Genomic DNA, 20176 nt, shown 5'->3' on the forward strand with positions numbered 1-20176 from the left:
ATCAAGGATCAACAAGAGAAGAGGCTCGGGATGGCATCGGGCGACGGCGGAGCAACTACGGGGTGAGAAATTTATAACTTATTTAATATAGTATTTTTAATTGTGAAATTAATTGCCTATTTCTCTCTTTCCTTTCGCGGTAATATATAATCTATTCTACATTACTATAATATAATATACGCATGCGTGTATAAAATAATCTACAATCTAATTTCTAATCTATAATATATGTGTATAAAATAATTTTAATTTTTTCAAATAGATTTAAAAAATACTTAATAAAATATTTTAGTGCACACACATTATGCTCAAGAGATTTATAATTAAATAAATTATATATAATATATAATAATATAAATTGTTGAAATAAAGTTAAAGATATAATTATAAGAATAATCATTTTGCAATATTAAATTTTCATTTCATTCTTTGTGCAGATATTTAATTAAAAAATTATCTAATTTTCGAAAAATGTCAATTTTTATAAAATATAAATGAAAATTTAATTTTCAGATAAATAATTTATACAATATTATACAAATTATATGAAATATTTAATTTTGTAAGAAAATTAAATTTTTGTCATTTATCATACTTTTATATAAAAGTTTATACTTTTATAGAAATTTATTAAAGTTTAAAGAATAGCAATTAAAATAAAATTTCAATTAAATTAAATTTTAACCGGAAATAAAGTAATTTTTAATTAAACGTCTATAAAAAGAATAAACAAAAAATTAAATTGTGCAAAATATTATTATTTCATGAAATATCCATCATTTTTTAACATACCGCTTTATAATTTAAATGTATTTGTCTTACAGATTACACAACGTTGTATACTACAACTCCGCTGTTGCGCATCTGACTGGTGAGACAAATTATTTTTTATTTTGTAATCTCTCAAAGTAACAGATTTTTACGAGAATTATATCAGACACACACACACATATATACATATATATATATATATATATAAAAGTTGTCGCGCACAAATATAAAATACACCATATTGTGCATAATTATAACATAACAAACTTGAAACGCGTTATCGTCGAAATTAATTATTGGAAGCAAAAACACACTATTTATATTAGATTTCGCTTGTAATTAGATACTAATTGCGTAATTATATAATATTGATATAGATTATGATAAAATGATCGCTTTTTAATTTCCTGCTTTGTGTATCACACATCGCATTACGTTTACGTTTTCCGAACTTTACTAAACAGATTGTAATAGCAATCTGGTTACGGGGGTCGCTAAATCAGGACGCAATAGCAATGTACTTTGCAATTCCCTTTGTATCGGAATGACGGATATCTCGCAATGCTGATTGGCTATGCACTATACGGGGAGAATATTATAGACATTGCTCGATGTCGGCTCTGGCATGATTCCGGTTGACAGTTTGATTGCGAGCGCAGTCTGTAATCCGGCTAACTTACAACGTTATCCAGAACTTTGTTCAGCGCCGATGAAATGAAATAAGCTCACCTGGCAACTCTCCCTATGCCTCTCTATGTTGAAAAGCAAACGGCATATTCTAACGCTCCTATTGGACGTGACATTCAAACTTGAAGCGAAGTTATCCGTAGCGTAGCTACGGAGAGAAAGCTGAGCTTATTTAAACATCTCCGCGATCCTGCGAGATCCGCGTTGAACAAACTTATCCCGGGATCATCGCATTATTTTCGAAATTCTTCCATTAATATCTAATTATTGTGTTATTCTAATTTATAGAGACATTGCTTATAATAATACTCTCTCTCTCTCTCGCGCGCGCGTGTAATGATTTTGTTAGAAATTCGATAAATATTCACAAAGAAAAACATTCGAGTTTCTCTTCAAAATTTATGTTCGTAAAACTTATAGCGATCATAATATCAAAGTATTGTAGCGATATAATGGAAGCGTAATAGTTTTCGAAAATTAAATTTCTATCTCACCGAATTTCTCAATGGTTCATGCTAATAACCATTGTATGCATGAAAGGCAAGATAAAAAGTTTCAAAAGGCTCACGTCCGGTTTAAGAAAAATTATTTCAAAACGCACAATCGCTATTCTAATGTGACGTCATATAGTATGTAGTACGTATCGATTGATAGTCTGCTCTTCGGACTAGGAGAGGTACAACAATCGATATCGTTAATCGCGAACGGCAACTTCTTACAAAGGATGAATACATCGAAGGATGCATTCAATGGTCAGATAAGTAAATGGCTTCGTGCTTACGTAACTCCTTCTCGTTATTATGCCCCCCTATGTATATAAGACTTTGATGGTTTCATAATACTAATGTTACTGAACAAAGATTAAATGAGCAACGCGACAAAAAAAAAAAAAAAAAAAAAAAAAAAAAAAATTGAAATATATGTATAAAATTGATAAAAAAATATAAGAATTTCTACGTATTCTGAAGAATTAAAGGTGAGATAAAGTTATTTGTTCGTCTAATTATGCTGAGAGGAAAATGACTTCCGGCGCGAGACTCACGGAACGCGCCAACGCTCGTTGGTTAAAGTCGGGTCAGTTAAATAGCGCGCGTGTCTTCGCGCGCGTGTCTCTCGTCCGCTAAGAAACAATTTCATCGGCGTACGCTCCGCGACGTTCTCGGGAAACGGATCGTTCTAAATTAAGAAGCCGGCATGCGGAAATAAACTTGCCTCCGTTATGGGTAAAAGCGGGCGCTCCATCAGCCCCGGGGGTTGATACGGTTTCTGGTTTCTATTGGCAACGCGATATGGAGTTCACGTCGAATCCGTAGTATCCATAACGGAAGCATGATCCTTTCGAGACTGGTAAATTGAAGCCGAGATACGCAAGACCGGATCGCTTTTCCAAATTGAATTTTCCGCGGTGCTTAAACGTTCCTCCTCGTTCCGCGTTTCCCTACAGCGACAGACTAAAATCACTGAAACGTCCGTCTGTACGGTATGTTTTCATCTCCGGGAATAACATCGTCGACTTCGTCCGGAAGGAAGGAGGATTGACGATTGTACGACTCATTTACGTAGAAAGCGACGCAAATGTAAACTTCAAAAGCGATAAATAATAATATGACGTAAATATAAATTAATGCGGGGCATTATAAAGTATGACAATGATAATGTTAAAACATGAAATTATAATAATACGCTTTTCCCTGAAATATACACGATGATTCGGAAACATCCGATATAGGAATTTGCACGATTCTGCCGTTTAACGAGTCGATTTCGTTCGTCACGTAGGGAAATAAGTCTAATAAGTTTAATTTAATTCCAATCGTCCGGAGAGAGTATGCTCTCTATTTGATAGAAATAAGATACGCTGTCTTGTCATGCTATCGGGGAAAGGGAGGAGGACACAAAAACCATTTGGAGATGTTCAAATATATTCTCGTCTCATCGTCATGTCAAATCTATATAAGTATGAAATGAGATTAATTAATAATAGCGTGGTTGCATTGCTGAGCTAGGGGGATGAATCCGCAGACTTGTGTCAGTAGTAAAGACAAATAACTGGTGTCTGTCAGACTTATCGGCATTGCGATAAAGCAACATTCTTGTGTTAAAGAATCTCTATTTGCCAAGTCTCTCGAACAAAGACTCAATTATGGTGTCAATCAGAATCACAAAATTTATACGTAATAATATCATAATTAATACGTAATTAATAAAAATTTTATATACAGGATGTCCGATAATTTTTGACACACCTGAAGTGCGAAGGTAGATTAATATTTTATTATATGGTATAAATATAATTTTATAAAAAGTTAAGCAATAATAAAAGAGGGGGATAGAGATTATAGCTATTAATTTAAATTATATATAATAGATAAAAAGTTTATAGAAGGGAGAAATAAATTTTATAAATAAAGTAATAATTTACAATTTGTATTAAGAACTTAATATTGTTAATTATTAGTTAATTAATATTTTATTATATGGTATAAATATAATTTTATAAAAAGTTAAGCAATAATAAAAGAGGGGGATAGATTATTGCTATTAATTTAAATTATATATAGATCGCAAAATCGCAAAATGGTACAGAACTTTCCCTCTCAGTTTGAACCAATCAACCTTTACACTTCGGGTGTGTCAAAAATTATCGGACATCCTGTATAAATATATATATATATATATATATATATATGTATAAAATTCTAATTTTTATTTAATTTGACGTCTGAAATATAAAAAATTTTTCAGCCATCTATGTATTATAGATTATGTTAAGAAACTGCAATAACAGTTCAATATGCTTTTGCGCTTATTACGATTGTCTTATATGTACAATATGTATGCACTCGACCAGCGCGGAAACCCATAGAGCAATAATTCTACGGACTTACGTCCTCTGTTTTGAGCGTGCGTAAGGTTTCTCTGAGCTTCTCTTCTGATAACCAGCACGCTCGTACTCTTACTCTATATAAGTAATGCACTTTGCTCGGTTAGGCTTCCACGCGCGTACTTGCACGTACATATACAGTGCTCGCAGCATTCGCCGTATGGACCGAGGAGGGTCTCATGCGCCGAGAGAGAGGCCCGCATAATCCGAGGTCTGGTCCAGATCAAAGGCAAGTCCCGCGTAATATATTCTCTATGAATAACTCACTCGAGAAAGAGAGATATTCTGCGGAAAGATGGCGGTTTTGCGCGTTGTGACCTTTTCCCGTCTCCTTCCGACTTGTATTGCGAATTGTAAACGAAACCAACAGCGTGATACGAAACGGAAAAATTAAACGATGAAAGTCATCCACGAGAACTATTATTGCCGCACTTTTGCATCCTTCGATCGGAGAATAATAAAGTAAGCTAGTAACTATAGGGGTGGACGGGAGTTGACGATATTTTGATTATTGGTATCTGGCCTGCGTTATTAAGTCGATATAATCATATCGGTATTTGTGTATCGACAGTAGTGAATATATTTAAAAGATAAACACATTTAGAAAGAGAGACATAATTGTATTTAAGTATTGTTAAAATATTTAATTTTTTTTCCACGAAAATAATAGAAACATGAACATTTCAAGTATTATTTTGCCTTTCTTATACAGATAATTATTATCTACAAGATAATATGCGAGGACATTTATCAATGCATTTCACATTTTCTAAAGTATCTTGCTTTCCGGTAACAATCTCCGTTAAATTGCCACAATAAAATATACAAGAATTCGTTCGCGCGGTAAAAGCGAATTGTTCTCGCTACGGAATTTCTTTCGGGCGCGTTGATTTCGCGGAGGAAAAAAAAAGAGGAAAAAAAAACGAGAGGGAGAGACAAGTTGGAACAGACTTTATTAGGATGCCGGAAAGAAATGTGGACAGGAGGCTTAAGCTATCCCTGACGGCGCTAAATAAACCCGAGCGCTCTTCCAGAACGCTCGGACTATACAGAGGGTGGATAACGGTTGGAGAGAGATCCCCGATCACAACATAGACCGGCCGGCTTAAACGGTAATTACGTTGCGACGCGTAATGCGTACATTTGTATCTATTAGTCGACAGCGGCAACAATGACGCTTCCTCGCGCTTCCTAAGACCGCGGCATTAATCATTCTAATGTGCCGTCGTACGTAAATGCAACTGATAGAAATCTCGAGATGAAGTAATTGATAGTTTTTTCCACGATTATAACGAAATAAAGTAAATAAATCGGTTTATGCAAGTAACGCGTATCGAGCTGACAACCGCGACTGCCTCCTTATGATGTAGCGTAATTTAAACCTTCTTTTTTATAGTTTTCAAACAATGAAATCATACAATAATCCGAATTGCTTGGAATATTATTTGAAAAGAAAAGTTTTCACAAATGTTGGAAGAAATCTTGAAAATTTTGAATGCCTTAAAAGACTTGAATGTCTCTCCTTGGAAATATCTCCTAGATAAAAAAATTTCTATTAAACGTTGACATTTTTCTTGATGTAGAAATATAAATCTTCATATTACGTTTTATATTACATTATAACAATAATGAAAAAATTTCATGTCATTTCGAACGTTTGAAAGAATTCGAGATTTTCGTTATTATATTAATGCATATTCGAAATGATCCGAGCTCATCACTAGATACAGTTATCAATAATTATAGAAAGAAGTGTTCACGCGCATCATTAAGCACTTCAATGATGAAGCGACGTTACGAACGCTTATCATCAGCAAACGCGAACATCGTATCGTAATTTATAATAAATTAATCTCGGACGCCTAATTATATGCTTGTTTTATTATCGTACTAAAAGATTACGTCTGAGTCGATATAGTCACCATCTATCACATTCGGTGCGTTTATCGCGCGTCATAAATCTACGCGGAACGCGACCGTTCACGCTAGTCGAGATAATTTTATGGTATTTCACGACGATTTTACGGCACATCCGAGACTCGTCGTCCGATTAATTTGATTGAAATGGTGACGACGATCGCGCGCGATCGGACCAAGTTTCTTATCTTTTGGTTATAATTGCGATAAATTTATTGTAAAATCGGCGTCGATTTCCAGGATGAAATTTCTCCTCGCCCGTTAATCCCACCCTCCCATCCCTTCGTCCCGACGTTCGTCGTACCTTAAGATATTCGTCGTTCGGAGAAATACGTCTCGCGTATAATCCAGGCAGAATCACTGCGTGAAGTGACGTGGAATTGAACGTTAGAACGAAAGCCCCAGTAGCGGCGGTAACGAAGTCCTTATAACCGTCCCTGTCGGCGGGCGTTAATTAATGCGTTAACGAAGAGGGTGGCTCCTCCGCCGGATCAGTAAAATCGGTATACACATTTACAGCTCCCGGAAAGGCTATCCGATTACGGCGAAAAACTTGGAGAGCGTACGTTTACCCGAGATAATACGAGCAGTTGATTGCCGAAGTAACATAAAACGTTTATCCAAACATGATGTAAACGAACGTGTATTACTGATTACAAGAGATAGAATATTTTCGGCTAATTAAAAGTACGATCTCTCTCTCAAATATATTTAAATATCGCCATATCATTTTTTATTTTAAAATTAACCAACTTTTACATTCTGTAAATCTTAATAATTTTTACGGTAAAAATTCCGTAGCGTCTATTACTTTTTGGCTCTCTTCGATCCCGTGCGTACTTTGTTTCCATGCTTCATGCCATTTTAAATATATTCACGCGTAAAGTAACGTATCCTGCGAGCCTAAAGGAATTATACGGTTCTATGGAGTTGAGCGATGGATACGTAGCGCGCGCAACGTTGAACGAAATTAAGCCTCGTAGCTTATTAAGCTCGTCGGGCGTCGTTGTCGTCACAGGGGGCCTCACTCCCCCCCCGTCCTTACCTCCTGTGCTTGTGAATCTTGTGAGTCTACGCGACAGCAGGGGCCGCGCAAGCTCCTTTCCTAGCCGACTTTCATTTTGCGCGCGAATAACTCCACCCCCTCGATCTACCCCTGAAGCAGTCAGCCCGTACAAGACGGGGGTAATTTTGCGCCAAGATTGTTTGTACACCGTGAAAAGTGATGTTGGAAAACGATGAATCGGGAGAAGGAGAAAGGAAAAGATGAATCTAACGAAAATTCTTAAGCTCCGCTTTCTTGATGTATACAAATGTAAAAGATTTTTAATATAGTAGCGTTTGCGGAAAGAGAGAATATGGATTATACTATATATATACTCCACCTTCTATTTTTCAACAAAATTTTTTTCCACAAATTTTTTTCGACAATTTTTGAATGATGGAAAATATTCTAAAATAACGGACGCGGTTGATATATTTTAATAAATGTTTTACAAACAACTACAAAATAAAACATGATACATGACAGATCCAGATTGCGTATCGGACAAGGATAACTATTAAATTTAATAGTACAGTTGTTATATACTGCCGCATGTTGTTCGGGCATTGCCAATTATTGTGAAGAGGAAAATAGAGGCATGTTCGAATAGCGGATTTTACGATTGAACGGCGCACAACCAAAGTTAAATCGTTAACAAGCGTTCCATCCGCTCGACCATTAATTTTTCTCGTCGACCCAAGAATTATTAAGCCAAATCGCGGCATGCGTGGCCAAATTACGCAATATTCTGGATCGAGCTGGAAAGTTTTCAATTCGAGAAAAGAAAACGAGAGGCGAAACGGAGTTCAAGTTGGTTGCTAAAGTATCGCAAGAGTTGAAATCTCGTTGTCGGTTATTATTCGCTCTCGAATGCGCGCTCGTTAACCAGACAGATGCACGACAAAAAGACTTTACAAATAAAGCCAAGCGGATTAATAATAGCGCGTAGTATTATAACATTGTACATCAAGATATCGACTAATGATACTCTTCACGTAGAAATATCTGCAAATTTGCTTTTACCCTTGTTACTTTATTACACAAATGTTAACATATATGTGAACATTTTGCAAAAGTATTTGAAAAAGATTTAAATGGCATAATCGATAAAATTCGAATTAAATTCTGCCGATAAAGAAAAATATCGTGTAACAAAGTTCGGCTATATAAAATTTCAATTTTTCAAATTCCATAGATATTTAAATATTCATCTCATACTCTATATAAAGAATAAAAATAATCTCTTATCACACACAGAGCTATGTTTTGATTACCCGACGATTTGCGAAAATGTTAAGACAGAGAAACTAAGTGCATGTATGAGAGGGCGAGCGTCGTCGAGTACATCAAGATCAACGGGAAAAGCGGACCCTGAATCTTTCATGAAGAGGTCTCGTACCTTTTAATGTGTATGTTAGGTGACGGTCGCTCTGATGCGATCTATGTACTCCCGTATACATAATGTGCATGTATGAATATAGCGGTTGAGTTATACACGTATAAGGGATAAGGTCCCTTCCGGCATATCGCATCCTTATACATGAGATACAAATCCTCAGCGCTCTGATTATGGATCCCGAGATGACTCTCGAGCTGCGCGCGATTAATACGTAATATTTTTCACTCAGCGAGAACTCGCGAATCCGGATCCCGAAATTTACATATTGTACTTTGCGAAACATCCCGAAACCCTTTGTGCGAGAGAAGCTCCCTTGCGTTCGAATAATCGAGAGCTAGTCCGAGAGTATTCGAATTTAAAAAAACCGAGATTCGCACGACGAATTCGAATACGAGATAAAATGTATACTATTGTTCGCTTTAGTTTTTGTTCCGAAGATTGCTCTTAAGTGTTCATCGAGATAAGCTAATCCAAGTTCCACGAGGTACTTGACATTCCTTACAACGAGACAAATTCCCGATATATCGGTTTCCGCGATGATCTTCAATGATTTAGGAGAGTATATATAGCTGTGAATCTCGGCTTTGTACGCATCCGTAAACGAATCATCAATACCTATTATGTCGTCATCATTGTCACTATTATCGCCGATACCAGCTATCGTCTTCTTCAACGCTGTCATGGACGTCAATGTCCACGCCATCGTCGTCGTCGTCGTCGTCGTCGTCGTCGACGTATCTAATCCGTTAATGACTATTGTTGTGTATCCAGGAGAGGAAACATCTCTTAGTACCGACGTGACCCCAACAACCTAACTCAAACCGACCTGAATTATCCGACTATGTACGCGTTTACACGGCCGATCCAAGGTAGGCGTATGTCGGTTAAGCTTCTCGTGCCCCTTTCTATACGAGTCTCTACACTAATCTCGAGAGAACATCGGCTCTCTCGCTTATCGATCAACGAGCTTACTCTATCAGCTCCTATTATCGTCTTGAAAATATATATTCCCATATCAAAAATCATCAAACGATAATCGATCATGATATAAATTGTGTATTTATTTAAAAGAATATTTCCCGTTCCCCCTTTCCTGACGGCATAATACAGAAATAATAATAATTCTCTACATTATTTGATTATAGTGTTTTAATGTTTCAAAGAAATAAATTGAAATGGATATTTTAATCTTTATTTTGCATACATAAAGAATGGAAATCGTAAAATAAAAGCATTTGAAAATAAATACGCATAAAAATAAGCTGCTCTTTTATTATATTAAAAGATTTAGACACTCGTGGAGAAAATTTCATATAACGCTGAAATAATATATATTTTTTTGGAAATATTACTTTTAAAATTAAATAAAAATATTATAAATAAACAAAGCTATCTAAACCTAAAAATTTCGCATATAAAATTTAATTCTTCCACATAAAAAACACGATACAATTTTCGTAGAGAAGCATTTTTGATATTTTCCGTAACGTTGCAGACAATTTGATCCATTCATGTCATAACAAAAACGACTCACAATAGCAGTGTTTTTGAAATGTTGTAAATACAAAAATCGAGATTTTTTTACATCTATCGAAATATATATCCCTGAGCTGTGTGTGTGTGTGTGTGTGTGTGTCTTATACTTAATGATAAATTATTTTATTATTCTCCAATTTAAAATTTATTATTTTGATATAAATCTCAAATATATTTTTTTTTTTCAGATGCAACGAAATTATGGCTAGTTATTTTGTTTCATATATAAGCATTATAATTATAACAATTATAAACTATCTATTTATCGTTGATGTAAATATACAGAGAGAAGCACATTGGTTGCTTGAGCGATAACTATTCGCCATGGATGAATCGGCACTATTCGGACCAGCAAAGCGAACAAAATTCAATCGCTCTGTCGAATCCACATGACCCGTAAACCTCATTCCCATTATCGTCCAATCGGAAACAAGTCCACGCGACATCGTTTATGTTCGAACCCCGTCGAGGATTATCAAACTGCTAAACGATGTTTCGTTGTCACGAATAACAAACAGATTTCAAGTGGCAGGCAAAGGCTCTTGCATGCGCAGGTCGAGGGCGGGGCATCAAACGGTTAATTAACGATTCGAGGAGATTAATGATGGCTTTCGAAAACGCCGATGTCAACTCGACAAAGCCTCTCAAAATTGAGGGGCTAGCGAGACAACGAGAAAAAGAATTCGCGCAAGAGATTAAGAATGATGACAGGGATGTGTAGTTGACGTAAAGAAAGAGTAATTAAGGCGTAGAATAAAATCCCATAATTAGAATTCAACAATTTTTTCTCTCTCTCTCTCTCTTTTTTTTTTTTTTTTTTTTTAGTGTGACAAAATATGCAGAATCGTGAGTGAAAAAAAGAGAAACTGTTTTTATTAGAATTAATTTCAATCTAATTATTAGCTTAACGTATATTTTTTATTTGAAAAGTATTTTTTTGTATATAATTTAAATCGATTTGATATTACATCAAGTTTGCACTATGTAACTAAAATGTATATATAAATAAATAATTAATAAAAAATAAAATTATGTGACTCGCGAGAAAGAAATGTAGTCCGCGACGCGAGGAAGATAAAGGGAGGATGCTCTAGGCTCTAGGCTATGGATAATCGAGTAATCAACGTGAAATCCTATGTCACCGCTTTGTCGAGACATACGATGACCGGATGCATCGTTATCAAATACACGTGGAATGTCGACGCGTAACGTCGCTGCATCTCGATGAACCGTGACACGCGGCGCCGTCACCGACTCGTTTTCACGCTTTTCACACAGGCGATTCGGTTCGCCGACACGTTAGCCCATTGCGAATAGCGTACCGCCGGGTGAAAATGTTTGCAATTATATCACCGCGGACGAAGGACGCGGATGCGTTTGCATTCGCGATGGAAATCACCGATCGTATGGACTGAAGCGCGCTCGACGATTAAATATGGATATCGCACGCGTGAGAATGTACACGTATCGACGTGCCGTTTAGTTCTCAAACGACACCAATAAAGTACGTATTTTTTGAAATTATAATATTTTATGAAATAAAAATATCATACGTTATAATGAAATTTATAAAATGAAATTAATATATAAAGTTAAAATTACATGTAATTAAATCATATGTAATATATTGTTATAAAATTAACACCTACGGTAGAAAGTGCATAACTTTTTTTTTTCTAACGAGTAAAATTCGTCTTCACGAATAACTTATATGTCGTACTTTAAATAGCGCTCTGTGTTCAATTTCCTTAGATTAACCTAATCCAAGGTTGGCGTTATACGTAAGCAGTGCGAATATAGTCCGATAATTTACTAGGCAAATGGAGGTGAAGCGTTACTCGCGTCTAATGCGAAATTCGGCTTTGCCTACGTTGGCATCTAACGGACAAACGATTTGCTTTATTCCGTGAAATATGTATCCGTGAGATGGTTCGGGAATTCCTTTCTATCTTTTAGCGAAATAAATATTCGGATAAATAGTCGAACATTGTCGAAATGGCTGTTTCGTTTGAACGAAAATAGCCGCAATTAGGCGATCCGCGTGCACGCATAATCCGTTAAGCCCCTAACACAATATTCCGCGTTATTACAGTAAGGAAGGCAATTACCGCGACCGCGCGGCTAATCCTCGGCTGCTCGATAATGTTTGCACGTGCCACGCTATTCCGTGTGTTATGTTATTCATTAGCTGCGCCTAGGAAACTTCTCCCCCTTCTTCCCTTTACCAAATTATACAGACTATCCCTTGACTTATGGTGGTCGTCCGCATATATAGAGGACCCTTTGAATCGTATTTGTCTACGCACATGTTTAAGCGCTTTGTCCGAGGTGTACTACTAAGCGCGATTAGCAAGCCCTCCGACGAAATCCCGAATACCGTCGCGGCTTCCGCCCCGGAGATCCGTCGAGAGATGCCGCAGCGGATAAAACATTAAACGAGCTTGGGGCTCGTTAGACCGCGATATGTTTGCGTAAACGAGAAAATTCCACGAGCAAGAGCGCCGTTTTAACGTCGCGCGAAAACTTCCAATAAGCTTCCAATAGTTAAACCGGATACACGTATTATCGTGCAAATCTCCAATATTCATCCGGAATTTCACTCTGCGAAGCTGTAATCCACGTCTGCATAATTACGAGATTGTCGGGAACATGGCATCATTGCGGATAAATGATGAAGTCGATCGAACATACTCATTATTCTAAATAAGAATCAATCGAGAAAATTACAAAAAAAAAAAAAACGTATAATTTGATAAATTTCAAACATGAATCCTACGATATGTGTCAAAACTATAGTAGCGGAATAACCGAAGATTCGTAGCAAAGAGATGTTATCCTGTTACTATCGAAAGGTCACCTACTTGGTCAAAAGCAACGGAAGGAGAACAAAGAAGCTGGATTCGATGGACAAAAGGGGTTCAGAACGGATCGCATTCGAAACTTGCACAGGAACCCAACATGGTCGGATATCAATCGATTAAGCGTTTAGGGGGAAACTTCGGTATCGCGTTCGCTATTTCCTAGTGTCAATTCACTTGCGAAACTAGAAGAAGAGATAGAGATACATTGTAACCATCGTGAACGAATGTATCAAAAATCGGTGTAAATTTTTTTAAGAGAAATTAATGACGTAGCAAGAGCCCCAAATATACTCGTGATTACCTCGTTCGATGTCGGTTTTGCAGTCTTGAAAATTGATCGGGTAAATTTGTCCCGCGCGCGATACACACGCGGATCTTTTCTTCTTATTCCATCGTCATGGATTCTCGAGGCCGACATAAATAACACGTAAGTGAGGTGAATCCTATTTACTGTCGAGTTCATCGGAATGATTGATAAATTGCCTTTATTAAACCCCGAATAGCGTTCGCGCGAAATACTCGAAGATGAAGTTTCGTCGCAGACGAAAGATATCTTTCACGAGTTAAATTTTCCCCTCGAAATAAAGTCTCGCGCGGATCTCTTCCTCATTACTAGAACCAAAGCGTTTTCGCGATGAAAATTATGCGAATCAACTTCGTGCGATAATAGAGAAAATGTCGTTCGATGAAAAAATTTGTAAAAATATTAGAAAAATAAAAAAAAAGACGTCTACTTACGTGAATGACAGAAGACAGGCGGAGGAGGGACTTTCAAGCGCAGGTACGGACATCACATCGACAGGCTTGGTCGTTATAAGCGAAGGAGACCAAAGTCAAGATGACATGCCCGGCAATCATTGTACCGTTTCAATTTTCAAAATATACAATATCGTTTCTCGCAAATTGTAAAAATAAACGTTCCTTTCGCGTAGACGTGAAAATATTTGCTTAATAGTCAGCATCGTAATATAGCATTTTATTATTGCAAATTCTCATTTGATAATGACGATAGTTGATATCGTATTATTGTGGACAATAATTTAATACATTTAAGTAATTATTCAAATTTAAAAAAGTATTATTATCGGTATTAATTGTATTACTTTTTTTTTAAGCAATATAAAAAAATCGATAATTTAATTCATCTCTGTGAATTTTATTTCTTATTTCTACGAATTTCTTAGCATTACATTTTTTCGGGATCTCTATTAATTCTACTATGAAATAATAGGAAAGAGAGACAGTGACAGTCGTAGAAATGCAACGAGAATGAAAGGAGAAGGACGTGATAGACACAAAGTTCTACGAGAGATAAAAGAGTAAAAAAAAGAAAAGCGAAAGAGAACTAAAAACGTGGCGCATACGGGAGAGCTCGTACCTTCTGCCCGCTGTGAAGAGTATCTCTGTAAAGTAAAACAGAAAAGAGAAGAGTTAGAAAAAGTGTACACATTAAGATAGATAGATCGATATGGCAGAAAGCAGGTACGGTAGGTGAAACGCAATTCTAAATTGAAACAGTCATTCGGTATAGTTCTATTAAAGAGATCGTTCTAATGAAGATAGACATGTGAAAGAGAGAGAGAGAGAGAGAGAGAGAGAAAATAGGTGATAGAAAAAGAGAAAACACACATACATAGCTAAAGTGGCAGAATGGATTAAATCGGTTTTTATAAATTAACTAAATTTTAACGATATTAAATATTGCCTTTAAAGAAAAATAAAAACTGACAGATTAGAAAAATCTATCATTCTAAAGTTCTTTAACATTGGTAGCGCGCGAGATTTGCATTTACTATAAATATCATGTGTAAAAAAATTCTTACATATAAATTCTATTGAGACATAAATAGTGAGGTTTAATATAAAAAAAAAAAATACAAAAGCGATTATATACATTCCAAAATTATTTATTCAACCTTCATTTACAATTTGAGAACTAAAAATATCTAAAAATCACTGATATAGAGCCGCTAAACGCGACTTCTTCCGTCTTGGAAATCACTGGCTGGAGCCGTTGGTCTGAAAGAGAATCCAAATTAAAAGAACTGAAAAGAACGAAGAAATAACATTTCGTGTCGATTGAAGACAGGTTTACGTTAGAAAAAATAAAATTACTTCTTAGCGATGTAATTTCTCAAATTTCTCCTACTGCGATTTACAAATATAATCAATAATCGTACGTACATACGGTAAGAAAAAATTCTGCGTCAAATAATCTAAACCGTGAAAAAATTTTAAAGCCATATATATATATATATATATATTCCGTAGCTTCAAATTAATACTAATTAAAATTTATTTTTACGATACACGGGAACGGTCTTAGAAATAATTTAGTCCACCGCGTATATCGAAGTTTCCCCCTTTAATATACTATTTGCGTAAACAAATGGATAAGGTGTAAACGACTTCCGGTTCGGGGTAGTACAGGCGGCGATTTTTCGACGCTGCGAGGATGGAAATTCCCCGTATTTAATTTACCTGCGTCTTGCTTGAGCACTCACTGTCGGCGACAAATTCTAATTAGTCAGCACGCTACCGTCGACGCATTATCAACCCTTTGCGAATAGCTGCCTGTTGGTCCACGATAACAGATGAGGGTTTCCTCTGAGAAAGCGAGCAGACTAATGCGGCGACTAAGAAACTTAGGCGGAATTTCGACTTAGGACGAGTAAGCCGCAGAATGCAGCTTATCCTGTCATAACGAGTAAAAAAAGATCATCTTCTAGGGTGTCTTTCCAGGGTGAGACAGTTACGTAGTTATATCCATAACGTCCGTTTATTTTTCGGTCATTAAAATCGTTAGGGAGGCACAGTAGATTCGATTGTAAACCCTCGTTACGCAAAGCCTCGTAAATTAATGTTATTGTATACGGGAAATGACGATCAGGGATATGCTGATACGATGATCGGAATAAACAAACGCGGTCGGATAAGCGGCGAGCTTGCCGTTGTCGCGGTAATACGACGTAGATCCGAATTTGTCGATGGTATATCGATGAAGTGTCCATTAATTTTCCATAATTACAAATAAGCTTAATGGCATATATGTATGTACGAGGGGGAAGGGGCGGTTCGCGTTATTTAGCCCGATTACACGCATACTAGGAGCCGTAAGCAAACATCTCGCGTGAAGAGCCGAATTGGAGTGTACGCTGATTGTCAGTCACCCTTACCGCGCTATCAATATCCTACCTACGCGTATGCATAATCGAAACGGAATCGGACATCCGTTATATTGCATTGATTGTATTATGTCAAACTAATGGCGTTAAACAATATCGACGGACGCGGCGGAGCACGTTGCAACAATGACACAACGCAACTTTATACGGTTAAATACAGAGAGCCGTAATACGGTCGTTTGAATAAAAAGGACTTTAAATTATTACGCATCATGTTTAACGTCGCGGATGATAATAACAATGATGGAAATAGTCTGTCGTTATTATCTCGCGTGCGAAACGCGATCCTCGTGGCGCTTTGAAATTTTCATGACGCACAGCTGATCGTCCAGCGCGATCTTTACCATCGCTCCTTCGGTACACGCGTGATGACATATAGGACGTGTTTTGCCGAAGTACGCTCGTGCACGTGCGCATCGATGGATACCACATCACGATTAATACTCGAGAATGCAGTATATATATATATATATATAATATACCGTATATATGACCCCATCGAGAATAGCGGACGCACATACGTGGATGTTTGTGCGCTTGCGCTTCAAGAGGAGGGTGGATAAGCGACGCAGGATGACGCAGCTACAGGTAAATGTAATTAGGGACTGATCAAATGGTAGAGCGACGCGAGGCTCTCTAATTGCCCGGGCCTGATAGTTATCTTCCGGCAAATATTCGACCGCCGAGGAAGCTACCAAGTCTCTAGGATTACGTTTGCTCTCAAATGGCGAAAGAAGAATAGATTGAATGGATTGAATAGGACAAATGCGACTTTGCATTCTTTTCGACAGTTAGCTTCCAATAATTAACGACATGGAATGCGTCATTATGACTGAGCGAATACAAATATAATACAAATATATAATTTTTACATCTAGAATACATATACTTTCCAGAATATATGTAATCGAATCTAAGACATAGATAGCCGACAAATTATATATTAAGACACCGATTTTACCGTGCGACGTATTAGCAAGAAGAGATGCGTGATGCACGAAATTTCTATTCAAGCTGCGAACGTCAAAGTTACAAGATGGACAGACTATCGTGAGCGACTGCCGATAGATAGATAGGGATAGGGACGTAGACAAAGCGGTGAATGGGATGGGGGAGGAGGAGAAACTGAGGGACGGACAGGCCTGCGTGAAGGGAAGTCTCGGGGACCAAACTATTGTTGCCAATATCTCGGACAGTTCAATTACTTGGTTATTACGCGCCTCCAAACTGACAGGGTTGCTTACATGCTTCGCCAAGCGGCTAATGCATACACATGCATGCACACAAACTGCACTTACGATGACATTTCGCGTGATCCCCCTCAACTCCTTCCTCCCCTTCCTGCATCTCCCGCTTCCCCGTGTCGCAAAGCGAACACTCCGCCGTCTGTATTATCGAGCATTAATCTTCCGTAATCAATGGCGCATTTATTAGCGCAAGGGTCGCTTTAGACATCTGTTTGAGAACCTAATCGTTTAATCTCACAGAGACAATTATTCTCTAATTAAAAAGTAGCAAATTAAATTACTGAAATCGAAAAACGGCTTCAATATAAAACAAATTAAATGTTAATTTCAACAACTTGATTTACACAGTTTCTTTTATTAAAGCCAGAAAATTCTCTACAAAAAATAGCAAACGTTTTCTTCACGTGGAAAATACATTTTCTCTGCGCCTTTTAAATGACCTAAATTCCAACACACACACACACACACGCACACACACAAACATTTTCATTAAATAAAGATTTAATTCTATGCGGATTTAAATATTTTCTTTTCAGAGATATTTATGTTCCGTCCACTTTAATTTCGTAATATATAATAAAACCATTATTTTGAAAAATGCGACAAGCGAGTAATAAAAAATTCTTCTTTCGAAGATATCCATGGCATGGCGCGATTTCGTATATTTTAAATATTTTATATTTTAAAGTCAGCGTGATATATTCGAGCCAAGACCGAAACCACGTTTTGCACTTCGTTTTCATTTAATGGAAGCGACGCATCGGCCGCGACGTATAACGATTGATATTTCGGTTAACTGTACCGGGGCACGCTGATTGGAACGAACGCTTTTTTTTTTACCCGCCATTCGGCAATAAGCGTACCGGTGAAATGATTTCCATTTCACGCGGACAAAACGAGCAAGATGGGAGATCCATCCCGCCCGCTATATAAATAAAATTCAGGATTATTAATGTTGCGACATATCGTAAAATATGTACATTTCCGCTTTTAATATATATATATATATTCCGCTTTTAATATTGTCATTATTATTTCTGTAACGTAAAAAGTGTACTGCTGCAGGGTATAATAATGAGATATAAAAACGATTGTAATGAATTTAGCGATAAAATATTATTGGCGTAAAAATAAATCTTTTTTTTTCTGTTTCAAAACTTTTACATGTGTGTAACGCGCGTGAGATATCGAAAAGCATAATTTTGATCGTCTTTCAATTTTAAATTCGCGATAATTAACAATCATAATTTCTAAGACTGTCACTCACATAATACAATACATACATACATACAGTCTTACTCGTATAAGCTAATTTTTCTTCGTCAACTCGATATCTAAAAATTGCGAAATTACTTTAATTAAACTATATAGTAAGGTTGATTTTTCCTTAGTAACTATACTTTAATATTTATATAATTGCGAAACTCTCGAACACACAACAAATCGCAATCCGTTTGTGAAATCGAGAATGAATTTTATAAATTGCAACGGAGATACAACGGAACGGAAGAACGGTTAACTTTGATCGAAAACACAGAATTCGATTTGTTAACTTTGGAGTTACGAAATGGAGTGTTGTGTGCTGCCCAACCGGGCCCGGCCGAACATTTACGACGCTAATGAGTCGAACGGAGAAACTTTTTCATCGACGATGCAAATGAGGCGCGCGCAGATACAACGCGACCGATGCACTTGTCGGAGGATTAATGGAAGAACGTTTCGTAAGCTTCGCGGCCCGCGATAATTGATCCTAGTTTCCCGACTTAATTGGCATAGTTTCGGATAAGTGCCCAGAAAAGCGGGTTTTCGCGCTAAAATATTAAATGATATGCAAGAAATAATTTGGACTGACAGCTGAAGCATAACTAGACTGTTGCGTCGAAATATCGGAATGAGACGAGAATATGAAAAATAAAATGTGAGTAGAAACGATGTGAGAGAGAGATAAATAAAAATTTAGAATTTTAAAATATGCTATTATTTTTAAATATACGATATATATTTATAAAAAATATGTAAATCATATTATTTTTAACATATCGACATAATTTAATTTTATATAATTTATAAACGCCAGAAATATTGAAGTTGTTTTCCGCAATGTGTTAATTTACTTTCCAACATTGATTACAAACATTACATTTACATCTTGATTAATTGAAACACGATAATATGTAAAATAAAATGAAAGTTCGTGATGATTAATGAAATTTAATTGCACAGAGAGAGTAAAAGAAATGGTTAGAACACACAGTACACCTCGCTCAGCTTCCTATATTTAATTTAACATCGCCGCACGAAAAAAAAAAGTCTCACGTTTGTTCGCTTTATTAAATGAACTTGTAGGTCCGCGCCGTTAATACAATTGCACGCCACTATGCAAATGCAAAGAGTAAAAATACGAATCACGCAACACACATCGCGTTTCGCTTAACAAACTTTACATTACATTACCAAACATAATCTTCGCATATTCATTTTACGCGCTCCCTTTCTGCAAGCGTCGTTCCCAAGTGTACAATCACTAATGAAAAGCCTGGTGATTTTTTAACGTCAATATTATTTTTGTGAAAATAGACGCCGTAATTCCAATTACGGCCGTATATTATGATTCGTATGGTGGACTGAGTCATAAATAATTCTC

The 20176-nt window shown here is 36.5% G+C and overlaps 1 protein-coding gene across 11 annotated transcripts in view; it reads right to left on the reverse strand.

Moving 5' to 3' along the window:
- The window catches only part of Heph (polypyrimidine tract-binding protein 1 heph), a 356236-nt gene that overhangs the window by 316732 nt on the left and 19328 nt on the right, over positions 1 to 20176 (reverse strand). For 10 of the 11 annotated variants that reach the window (XM_070296914.1, XM_070296909.1, XM_070296913.1 and 7 more), the window contains exon 2: positions 14479 to 14503. The exons of the other annotated variant lie outside the window; for it this stretch is intronic. In XM_070296914.1, the coding sequence (XP_070153015.1) occupies positions 14479 to 14503 (25 nt within the window). The remainder of the gene's footprint in view (positions 1 to 14478; positions 14504 to 20176) is intronic. 11 annotated transcript variants of the gene reach the window in all.

This window comes from Polyergus mexicanus, unplaced genomic scaffold (assembly GCF_030449975.1).
Source record: "Polyergus mexicanus isolate NDT 795.1 unplaced genomic scaffold, iyPolMexi1.0 SCAF_6, whole genome shotgun sequence".
Lineage (NCBI taxonomy): Eukaryota > Metazoa > Arthropoda > Insecta > Hymenoptera > Formicidae > Polyergus > Polyergus mexicanus.